This window comes from Pan paniscus, chromosome 19, assembly GCF_029289425.2.
Source record: "Pan paniscus chromosome 19, NHGRI_mPanPan1-v2.0_pri, whole genome shotgun sequence".
Lineage (NCBI taxonomy): Eukaryota > Metazoa > Chordata > Mammalia > Primates > Hominidae > Pan > Pan paniscus.
The window spans coordinates 91,714,620-91,727,170 of record NC_073268.2 but is presented as its reverse complement, the minus strand read 5'-3'; the positions used below and the strand labels follow the sequence as shown (position 1 = coordinate 91,727,170).

The 12,551-nt window shown below is 44.5% G+C and overlaps 1 protein-coding gene across 10 annotated transcripts in view; it reads right to left on the bottom strand.

Moving 5' to 3' along the window:
• The window catches only part of SAP30BP (SAP30 binding protein), a 40,475-nt gene that overhangs the window by 24,918 nt on the left and 3,006 nt on the right, over window positions 1–12,551 (bottom strand). For 8 of the 10 annotated variants that reach the window (XM_003813281.6, XM_034942892.3, XM_008965844.6 and 5 more), the window contains one exon: window positions 10,872–10,919. The exons of the other annotated variants lie outside the window; for them this stretch is intronic. In XM_003813281.6, coding sequence (XP_003813329.1) covers window positions 10,872–10,919 — 48 coding nt within the window. The remainder of the gene's footprint in view (window positions 1–10,871; window positions 10,920–12,551) is intronic. 10 annotated transcript variants of the gene reach the window in all.

Genomic DNA, 12,551 nt, shown 5'->3' with positions numbered 1-12,551 from the left:
TCCGACTCCCTGGTTCAAGTGATTCTCCTGCCTCAGCCTCCTGAGTAGCTGGGATTACAGGCACGTGCCACCATGTCCGGCTAATTTTTGTATTTTTAGTAGAGATGGGGGTTTCACTATGTTGGCCAGGATGGTCTTGATCTCCTGACCTCGTGATTCGCCCGCCTTGGCCTCCCAAAGTGCTGGGATTACAGGCATGAGCCACTGCGCCCAGCCTCATATGCCATACAATTCTTCAGTGTTTGTTTTTAACTGTTCATTTGTGTCATATTGCTATTATAATTATACAGTACAGCAACATTGAAAATGTTTATATATAGATAGAAACAAAGCTGGATGCAAAACATATGTTATTATAGGCAAACATAAAAGAAGAATAAAAATGGCTGTATGAGGCCGGGTGCAGTGGCTTGCACCCGTAATCCCAGCTCACGCTTGTAATCCCAGCACTTTGGGAGGCCGAGGCAGGTGTATCACCAGAGGTCAGGAGTTCAAGACCAGCCTGACCAACATGGAGAAGCCCATAGAGATGGGCTCTACTGAAAAATACAAAATTAGCCAGGTGTGGTGGTGCACACCTGTAATCCCAGCTACTCGAGAGGCTGAGGCAGGAGAATCGCTTGAACCAAGGAGGTGGAGACTGCAGTGAGCTGAGATCATGCCACTGCACTCCAGCCTGGGCAACAAGAGTGAAACTCCGTCTCAAAAAAAAAAAAAAAATGGTCGTATGGTTAGCATCATGGGATTAGGTGATTTTTTTTCCTTTTGCAAAATACTCAATCTTGCTACAATAATTTGCCAAAAATAAACACAAAATAAAAACATTTCATATTTTTATAAAAAAATAACTCTGTCCATTAAAAAAAAAAAGTCCAAGCTTAAGCTCTGAGAGCTCAAGTTTGCTCTTTCGTTCTGCAGAGTAATTCTCAGTTGTCAGGGCTCGCCAGCAGCGCATCAACAAAGGCACACAAACAACCTGTTTGCAATGCTGCAAAAGGACTCGGGGCTCCTATCTCATACCACATCACATACCCTCCTAAATATCCTTCAATATCAGGAGGAATGCAACCCTTTGCTGCTTGTTTATGAAAAGCAACAGCATCTTCCTTTCAGATCCCAGAGTCTTGGAAGGGCAGCAAATATACCAGGAGCCCAGATGGGAAACACTTGTGCTCTGCAGCAATCCTGCAGAAGCTGCCCGTGTTCTGGGTCTGTGTTCAATAAAAAGAATATAAGATTTCAACCTGCAGTGCTGCCCGCATGCAATTGCTGGCAGGCTCCTCAAAGTTCTTCCTATAATCAGCAGTCAACAACAAATTCCTGGGAGATTAGCCCCTTAGGCAGTTTTCAGATATTTGATTCTGGTACTTCAAAAGATCAGGAGTAATGCAAGGACAGTGGGAAGGAGTTGAGAGGAGAGTGGGTGAGGGAATTACCGAGTCAGCTCTGCCCAATACAAATCCTCGTCTAGACTGTGAGTCAGTAACTCCCGTCAACTGGGAGACCCGGTCTTCTTCAGGATGGGTATGAATAGCCACTAAGGCAGAGAACTACTCACCTGGCTGGGCCTCCAGAGGAGGCTAAGTGAGGACTTGTCAAGGTCCCCACTCTGGAACTCTTAAGACAATCTACTGCCACAGTTCCCAGACTACTACCTGGGGTAACCCAGCAAACTCACAAAGGTGCCACAGGATATTTAACAAAACTGTTACAGGAAACACAGCCTTACTCCACATGTCACATACCACACACACACATATTATTTTTTTAAGCAGCTACTGAATTGTGAGGACAGTAATACTTAGTGTCTGAAGCTAATGACATAAGAAACAGAACCATTCGTTAGGCATTTTTTCTTCTTTTTTTCAGACAGGGTCTTGGTTTGCTGCCCAGGCTGGAGTGCAGTGGTACAGATCTCGGCTCACAGCAACCTCTGCCTCCCAGGATCAAATGATCCTCCCATCTCAGCCTCCCAAGTAGCTGAGACTACAGGCACACACTACCATGCCTGGCTAACTTTTGTAGTTTCTGTAGAGACAGGTTTCACCATGTTGCCCAGGCTGGTCTCAAACTCCTGTGCTCAAGCAATTCTCCTGCCTCGGGCATCCCCAAGTGCTGGGATTACAGGCGTGAGCTACCACACTCAGCCATTAGGCATTTCTTTTTGTTCCAGAGGTCTGTGAAAAACTATGGAGACATGAAGGGCAGTGAGCCGAGAAATCGTGGCGCCTTCTAACCTACAGGATAAGGGCGTATAATCAGACTTAATTACACTGAAAAGGCCAAGCACTGCTAACAAGTGCATTGTATACTGCGAAAAGCACCTTCACGTACATTCTCTCACGCAGCAGTCACAACCACCTTGCAAAGGGGGTCTCATGGCCCTGACTGCCCAAATGGAGCCAAGTGAAGCTTAAGTTACAGGCCTGTGGTTCCACAGCCAGAGGGAAGCCAGGCCAGGGCACAACCCAGGTCTTCGGACCACAAGTCCACCAGACCAGCTCTAAATTGTTTGTGAGCTCCACATTTTAGTACTACTTTAGGGATCTAAGAATTTTAAAAATGTCTTCTCTTAACTGGGGTTATACACGCCTTTTTAAAAAATGCCAGAACAATTCCCCCCAACCCCCACCTGATGCCACCTCCTTGACCCAGAAGACAGAATTTTGTTTTCACAGATGTACACTCCTGGGCTGGGAGGATTCTTTTCCTAGATCAGAGCGTGAGATCTAGATCTTTTCCTAGATCAGCACCTCAGGGAGGCCGGCGATCCCAGTCCCTCCCAGTTAGCTGGCAATAGGCTGCTCCATCTTTCTTGCTCCAGGCTCTCAACCCCCATGTTTGTTTTCAAAGGAAGGGTGTGTCAGGGACAGTGAGTGAATGGAAACAGCTTCATCCACAGGAACTGTAGGAGTGGAGAAAAAAATAAACAAGGGAAACCGTCCAGAGCAAACGAGGTAAAAATGGACAAAGGAGAGTGGCGAAAGGGATGCTCGGGTGCCAAAGGTAAACAGGGGGAGGAAGCACTTCAGCCACCAGGCACTCCTTTCCCGGAGTGAGGTGCTGGCCCCAGGACTGTCACGTCTGCTCTTTTTCCGGAACAGCAGTGCCACCTCCTGTTAATTTGCTGCTTACCGAAGAGACAAGATCAGAAACTTGAAGTTAGAGACAAAAAAATAATGGAACACAGGAAACAAAGCTTGTTTCCTATGCAACGCCCAGCCTCCTTCTCCAATCTCCTGTTCGCTAGTTTGGGGCAAACTCAGCACCCGCAGAGCCCAATCCCTGCTGCCCCAACCTAAAGGACAGGACCAAGGCTCTCTGCCCAGGTGGGCCAGAGTTAGTTCTTACTCACGCTCCCAAACATGGGACTCTGTGCTCACAGGTAACCCCAAACATCAGAGCAATAAAAACCAGGGCAATTCCAGTCTGTGCGTATTTTAAAGTCATCAGATAATAAAGTTAGAGAATACTCAACTTTGCTTATGTATAATGCCCAAGTCCTTTCCTAGGGGGTTCCCAGGGAACTCCTTGGAGTTTAATCCAACCTCTACCAACAGATTTTATGATGTTGATGACAAGTCGTTTCTTACAACTTGCCTGAAGGCCGGGCATGGTGGCTCACACCTGTAATCCCAGCACTTTGGGAGGCCGAGGCAGGCAGATCACGAGGTCAGGAGATCGAGACCATCCTGGCTAATATGGTGAAATCCCGTCTCTACTAAAAATACAAAAAATTAGCCAGGTGTGGTGGCGGGCGCCTGTAGTCCCAGGTACTACTCGGGAGGCTGAGGCAGGAGAATGGCGTGAACCCGGGAGGTGGAGCTTGCAGTGAGCCGAGATCGAGCCACTGCACTCCAGCCTGGGCGACAGAGCGAGACTCCGTCTCAAAAAAAAAAAAAAAAACTTGCCTGAAAAACCTCTAGAAACAGGGAGCTCACTACCTTATGAAACAGCTCAACCCACTTGTGGCCGGAGATCACAAAAGGTCCTTCGTTATGTGAAGGTAAACTTCTGTGGAATTCTGCGCGCGGCTTCAGGTCTGCCTCAGGCTGCCTTAGCCTTTCCCTCAGCAGACCTTCAAACACCAGAGCGCAACCCCGGCTCTTCCCGAGTCTTCTGTCTTCCAGCTCTACCTTTCCCTCAGGTGATGTGCTTTTGAGTCCCCTCACCTTTATGACTGCTCTTCTGAGAGCACTCCAGTTTAAAACATGGAATCTGCTCTTCCAAAACAGGCCGACAACATGGTATGACCAGCCTGGGAAGTGTGCACAGGTGGAACTGGAAGTGATGGTCAGTTCAGCCAATGCTACTGAACACACACACACCAGACATACTGAGTCAAGTACAGCCGGCCCTCTGGATCTGTGGTTCTGAATCCATGGCCAGAACTCACCTCCAATTGTGTATATGTGTGTGTGTGTGTGTGTGTGTGTTTTAAATTGTGTCTGTGTTGAACGTGTCAGACTTTTTTGCTTGTCATTATTCCCTAAACAACACAGTGTAACAACTAGTTACACAGCCATTTACATTGTATCAAGTATCATAAGATGATTTAAAGTATCCAGAAGGATTCCCAAGGCTAAATGCAAATGCTACACCATTTTATATCAGAACCTTGAGCATCTGAGGAGGGGGTCCTGGGATCCCCACAGATAGTGAGGGACAACTGCATTTTATTTTTACTTAGTTGAACCTTAAAATAAATGAGGCAGATTTTATTATGATGATTATTTTCGCGATGAGAAAAACTGAGGTTAAAGGACTTCCCCAAGAAAACCCCAGTCTCATTCCAGAGCTTGAACTCCTCGCCACCATGCCAGGGCTGAATCATCTTACTCTGAATACTAACCCACCCTCAACATGGCTCAAGACCCCATAAGGCTAACAACTTAAAGGACATTTTGAGAGCAATAAAAACAGTTCTCAAACAACTACTGAATCACTGACCCATGATTTCTGTTTTAGAATAATAGTAGTTTTTCTAAGGGGTCTGCAAAGTCAAAACTGTTTTAAGTCATTATTTGTCTTTTTCATCGTGTTGACCTTTGCACAAGCAATGGTGGGTAAACTGCTAGCCTTTAGAACAAATTGAGGCGGCAGCACCAAACTGTAGCCGTTTGATTTAAAAAAAAAAAAAAAAAAAAGGGCTGGGTGTAATCCCATAGGATTCCCATGCCTGTAATCCCAGCACTATGGGAGGCTGAGGTGGGTGGATCACTTGAGGTCAGGAATTTGAGACCTGCCTCACGAACATGGTGAAACCCCAACTCTACCAAAAAAATAAAAAATAAAATACAAAAATTAGTCAGGCATGGTGGTGCACATCTGTAATCCCAGCTACTCGGGAGGCTGAGGCAGGAGAATCGCTTGAACTCGGAGGTGAAGGCTGCAGTGAGCTGAGATTGCGCCACTGCACTCCAGCCTGGGTGACAGAGCGAGACTTCGTTTCCAAAAAAAAAAAAAAAAAGCCAGTTTCACTTAAGAATGGTCAGCCATAGGCCGGGCGTGGTGGCTCACATCTGTAATCCCAGCACTTTGGGAGGCTGAGGCAGGCAGATCACAAGGTCAGGAGTCCGAGACCAGCCTGGCCAATATGGTGAAACCCTGTCTCTACTAAAAATACAAAAACTAGCCGGCCATGGTGGCGCGTGCCTGTATCCCAGCTACTCAGGAAGCTGAGGCAGGAGAATTACTTGAACCTGGAAGGCAGAGGTTGCAGTGAGCCGAGATTGTGCCACTGCACTCCAGCTTGGGCAACAGAGTGAGTGTCTCAAAAAAAAAAAAAAAAAAAAGTTTTCTGCCAGGACAGTAAAAATGATTAGTTTTATGACATCTTGACATTTGAATATACATCTCTTTAATATTCTGGGCAATGACATGAGAGGCATGCATAAATACTTCTGCTGCATAACAAAGTCAGATAAATGTCTCAGGGAAAAGCACACATAGCAATGCCCCCTTATCCCTGGGGTATACGTTCCAAGATTCCCAGTAGATGCCTTGAACCTCTGATAGTACTGAGACCTATACATACTATGTTTTTTTCCTATACATACATACCTATGATAAAGTTTAATTTATAAACTAGTAAGAGATTAACAACAATTAGAATGGTATACTGTAATATAAGCTATGCGAATGTGAACTCTCTCTCAAAATAGCTTCCTGCATGTAATATATTCAGACTGCAGCTGACCTCAGGTTACTGAAGCCACGGAAAAGGATGGACTACCGTTTGTGATTATTTGAGTCACCAGTTGAACTGACAGTTTTCTTCAGGAAACACCATTTTTATTTCAAAGAATGACAAACTAGTTATCTGGACTTGGGTATTTGGCAGACATTTTCTCAAGAACAAAGCCTGTTACTTCAAGGAAAGCTCTGATAGCACATATTGAAAATGATAAATTCATGCTTTCAAACAAAAATTATTAGAAACACATTATCTTAAAAAATGTATTGCTCCTTATTGTGGGCTTGCTAAAAGGTTTCTAACATTTAATGATTTTCTGATGAGATTAGTGATGTCACTAATAAATACTACTTTTTTGATATGACAGAACAAAATGTGTCAACATTTAGATCTGTGTAACTCAGTACATCAGCAATTTTCAAATCACCAGAGCCTGATGATATCAAATCATGTATGGGTAAAAGATCCATTCAAAGGGCAAGAGAGACCAGTGGATTTTAGGGAAGCAGAATGCAGAGTTCACTGGTAAGGCTTTGCATTCCATGATGTAACTAACCTTTCAAGGAAACTATCACCTGTTGAGTTTTGATGAAGTATCAAAGAAGAATACCTATAATTACCTGAATGCAAAAGCAGTTATATGTACCCAGCCATATTCTATTAAGCCAGACATTAAAGAGATTTGTAAAGTGGCGACACAGTGCCACTCTTTGCATTAACATTTTTTTGGAAATACTTATTTTTTCTAAAAATGTTATTTATGTTAATATGTAATAGGTTTGTTTGTTTGAGACAAGGTTTCAGTCTGTCACCCAGGCTGGAGTGCAGTGACAAGATCACAGCTCACTGCAACCTCTACCTCCCAGGCTCAAGTGATTCTCCCACCTCAGCCTCTCGAGTAGCTGGGACTAGAGGCATGCACCGCCACACCTGGCTAATTTTTGTATTTTTTTTATAGAAATGGGGTTTTATCACGTTGCCCAGGTTGGTCTCAAACTCCTGGGCTCAACCAATCTGCCCACCTCGGCCTCCCAAAGTGCTGGGATTACAGGCACAAGTCACTGTGGCCGGCCCAGGTTTGTTATTTTAAAATAAGTAATTTAAAATTTTCTCAGTTTTAACTTATAAAATAGTAAACATCAATAGATAAAACCAAAATGAACAAAAACTCTGAGATCCTCAATTTTTAATTGTGTAAAGAAACCAAAATGTTTTGAGAACTACTGAAAAAAATTAAAAGATCTTAAAAAACCAAAGTAGAGGCCGGGCAAGGTGGCTCACGCCTGTAATCCCAGCACTTTGGGAGGCTGAAGTGGGCAGATAACGAGGTCAGGAGATCAAGACCATCCTGGCCAACATGGTGAAACCCCGTCTCTACTAAAAATACAAAAATTAGCTGGGCGACATGGCATGTGCCTGTAATCCCAGCTACTCGGGAGGCTGAGGCAGGAGAATATCTTGAATGCGGGAGGCAGAGGTTTCAGTGAGCTGAGATTGCGCCATTGCACTCCAGCTTGGGCAACAAGAGCGAAACTCCTACTCAAAAACAAAACAAAACAAAAAAACAACAAAAAACCAAAGTAGAAAGGAGAATGCCATCTAGTGGAGATGACAATTATGACAGTAATCTAATTGTTAAACAACACTTCTAACAAAGATCCACACTTGTAACATATTCTATTGTTAGAAACTTCCTATGTTCATGTGCACTGGGCCTGGTGGCTCACACCTCTAATCCCAGCCCTTTGGGAAGCCAATGTGGGCAGATTACTTGAGCCCAGGAGTTCAAGACCAGCCGGGGCAATATGGCAAAACCTTTTCTCTACAAAAAAATAAAAAAAAATTGCTAGGTGTGATGCACACACCTGTAGTCCCAGCTGTTTGGGAGGCTGAGGTGGGAGGATTAATTGAGCCAGGGAGATTGTGGCTGCAGTAAGTTATGATGGCACCACTGCACTCCAGGTGACAGAGGAGACTCCACCTCAAAAAAAAAAAACAAAAAACAAAAAACAAACAAAAAAACTTCATATGCTTAAAGCAGAATGTCCAAAATTAAGGGTTTTGAATATAAAAAATATTGTTAAACATCAATTTAAAAAAATGTGGGCTGGGCACAGTGGCTTATGCCTGTAATCCCAGCACTTTGGGAGGCAGAGGCGGGCCTATCACTTGAGGCCATGAGTTCAAGACCAGCCTGGCCAACATGGTGAAACCCTGTCTCTATTAAAAATACAAAAAATTAGCTGGGCATGGTGGCTCACACCTGTAATCCCAGCTACTCGGGAAACTGAGACAGGACAATCACTTGAACCCAGGAGGCGGAGGTTGCAGTGAGCCGAGATCACAGCACTGCACTCCAGCCTGAGCGACAGAGCAAGACTCTGTCTCAAAAAAAAAAATAAAATAAATAAATAAAAATAAAATGTAAATGTGCCAGAAAGTTCTGGATTTGAGGTACATGTTGCTATGTGGAAGAGAGTCTGAGGCCAGCTCAAGCAGAAGGATGACAGGGCCAGGACTAAGATAAGAGTATCACAGAAGACTCATGCTGGGGATCATTTGTAGTCCTTGGAGATGCCACGAGGACTCCTAAAGGCCTGGCAGCCACTGGGGATTGCAGAACATTGAAGCTGGCAAGCTTTATCTAAACTCTTCTCCATCACCCTCCAAAAGAACTAAATGAAGTGACTTTGAGGGTTGGATTTTGTGTTCTGATTTCTGAGGGCTCCTCAAGAGGAACAGAAATTATTCCATGAAAACTTTTCATTCCACAGTAAAACTTGAAATGCACATGAGTGAATGAGGAACAGCGAAGCACATCAGTCAAGGAGCAGGCAGGAATGACGAGGCTGTCAGCCGTGATGTGGGGCTGAGAAGGGGAGCCTGAGCACAAAAGGCATTTCCACAATCTTCCCAGCTTCACCTTTTTTGGGTCCCTCCCACCCCGTTCTTTAGTGACTGCTACCAGACAGTAGTAAAGTCTGTTTTGTTTTTCATGTGGCCCTTACCCTGACTCACAAAGCCCTGTCATCTCCCCAAGGATTTGTTGCCTGGATTACAGTATTTTAGAAGGGGTGACCGTTAAGTGTTATGTACCCTCCTCTCCAGTCAACTTCCCCAGGAGGCCTTCCAGCCCTAAGAAAAGGCTGCAACTGTACCCAGAAAGACTCTAGGACCCAGATCCTCCCTTCCCTCCACAACTGAAACCCAAACACTTAACGGCTCCCTGGGCTTGTTTTACATGCAGGCTCCAAGTCCTATATACCCTAAATACTAGGCAGAGAAGATTATCACTACTGAGTGTTTTTGTTCGGCAAGCCCGAGCAGAGCTGTGACTGACTTTGAACTATGGGGCCATGGGTCTGCCCATACCATCTTGCCAGTTCTCAGGCAGCGCGAGTTCTTAGGCCTGGGTTCCAGGTTTTTCACTCAGCATAGAAAGCAGGTTGCATTTACAGTTTTCAGGGGTTCTTTTTTTTCCCTCCTGCATGCTGGTGCCAAAACTTTCTTTCCTGGTAAAACACACTCTTATCTTTCTCACTCACAACCTCTCAAGATTTTAGTGGCTACATACAGTTCTATCCAATCACAGAATCAGCTCAAATATGGAACAGCTCACACTATATTTTCAAGAATATTACTGTTTTAGATTATAATTGGGCATAAATTTCCTAAATTTTACTAGGTCATCTTGAAAGTTACAGCTGGTTTCCAAGCAGTTTTTTTTTTTTTTTTTTTGAGACAGATTCTCATTCTGTTGCCCAGGTTAGAGTGCACTGGCAGATCGTGGCTCACTGCAACCTCTGCCTCCCAGGTTCAAGTAATTCCCCTGCCTCAGCTTCCCCAGTAGCTGGGATCACAGGTGTGCACCACCCACCAGTCTCACCAGTTAATTTTTGTATTTTTAGTAGAGACGGGGTTTCACCATACTGGCCAGGCTGGTCTTGAACTCCTGACCTCAAGTGATCCTCCCGCCTCGGCCTCCCAAAGTGCTGGGATTACAGGCGTGAGCTACTGTGCCTGGCCTCAAATCAGTTTTTAACTGCAAAACGGGTCCTTATTCCCCGGGTCTAGAGTGATATAATTAAGTCTTTTTCTTTGGGGGTACAGGGGGGAAGTTTTTCCTCATAAAAAATGACTCTTCAGCAAGTACACATTTCTAATGGCCAATGCACAGCACAGCAGCTTAACCACAGGAAAATAAGAATTAGACCCACCATCCCTGAGAGCTGGGGAGAGGCCTCATTTTGGTCTGACCTTCTTATAGACTCTTGTTCACTTCTAGATGACTAAAGAGAACCCAAAGCACGCGAGGCGGCCCTTACACCTTCCTGGGTCTAGAAACAGACTAATCCACCTGCAGGGCAGTGACACTTACAGCCCCATCTGGGATGCAGAATGCAAGTGGGTTGTTGGCCTCAGCCAGGCCTCTCGCCTTTCTAGTCAGGAGATATGGCACAATCTGAAAGGCTGGAAATCCAATGTGTCTCAGGATTTGTTCATTCCTGAGTCGTCTCCAGGTTCTTTCTTTATAAAGCTTATTTTATCCCAGAAAATGTCCACACAGTTGCACAGTTTGTCAGTGGGACAGATCTTGACCAAACATACGAACTGAGCCACAATGTTCAAACACCTTGTTTGCATCCAGCCACCCACCACAGCCAACACCAAATACCTTTGGGTCATCAGCCTCAGGTTTTTCAGTCTCTGAATCGTCATCTTCCTACAAGACAAAGAATTTAGAGGATTAAGCTTAAAGGAGCGGGCCTGAGGAGTCTCACATGCATAACTAGGGGCCGGAGCAAACAGCCCATTTACCCAGCTGGGGTCATCCCACCAAGAATCCCTCCCCTACCATATAACTCAGAACCAGAGAAAAATAAGGGGAAAAAGAGATATTCTGGAGGGGAAAACAACAAAAAACAAAAAAGCATCAGCAGCTCAAAGTCAAGTTACTTTAGTGGTGAGACAGTCCACATCAATGAAGATGCCCGAGTTAAAAGTCACATACATAAAAATGGAGAAAGCTTGCAATATGTTTTAGGAAAGAGTAAGATCAGGCCACACAATAAAACAGGCATCGTGTTTCCACTGAAGTATCAGTTATTTCAAATCAGGATTATGAGCCTTCTTTCCTTTTCATATACACATGTATATCAGACTCGGACCTACTCTAACAGTGTTCAACACCAAGTGCCAAGGCTTACACACAGCTGTATCGCAGCACCTCAACCAGCATTTGCACGAACATCAACACAGGAAGGTAGGCATCAAACAACCTGAGCAAGTGACCTGGGAAAGGCAGGACTAAAGGGCAATGCCCAACCTTTCAGGAGTCCCAGTTGAGTGGGCTCTGCCTCCACCTAAGTGCTCACAGAACTGCCAGTGATCCATTCTACCCAGTCCTGTTCCTTATCCAGATGAGGTCAGCCTGACACAAAGGATCACACACGGTAAGGCATTCTCCAAAGCGAGCCCGCCATTCCACTGAACACTAACGCTGATGCTATGAAGGTCAAAGATCAGGAGCAGATGCTGGACCAGCTACCTTATTAGCTGGCTAAATCCACATCACCTCCACTACCCAGAACACTCCCAATGCACAGAAGCCTTTAACTAAATACCCAGGAAAAAATGGTTTCATTTGAAACTACTATTTTCAACAAAGCTACATTTCAGCCCAAACATTACACAGCACTCCATATATTAATATAAATACCACTCGAGAGACTTGAACTAGACTCATGATTTGGAGACTTAACTGTCCTGTAAGGTACCAGTGAGTCCAAGGCTTTAAATGCAATCTCCATAATCTCCTTAAAATGAAATCAGTCATGCCAAATAAACAGAGATGGAGCTCAGACAAATACAATCACATTTCAGAATCTCTACAATAAGATCTGATGAGAGGATTTTACTCAAATATGAAATGAAGCTTAAACATGATGAAAATTCTAAGCAAAGCAAATATGAAACAACACTTCAAAAACACATTATGCAAACGTACTAAAGAAAAGAGTTATGAATATTAAGCCAGAATGTGCGTACTTCAGAAAAGTCAGAAAACAACTTGCAAAACTTTTCTGAATAATTTCAGTCAACTCTGAATTATCAGTATTAATGGATGGGGCTAAAGGCATGAAAGTATCTCCCAAAATGCATCATGTACAAAACGCATTTCTGTTTGTTGTGGAAATAATTTTTTTTTTTTTAAGATGGAGTCTGGCTCTGTTGCCCAGGCTGGAGTGCAGTGGCGTGATCTCGGCTCACTGCAACCTCCGCCTCCCGGGTTCAAGCAATTCTCCTGCCTCAGCCTCCCGAGTAGGTGGAACTACAGGTGCGTACCACCATGCCC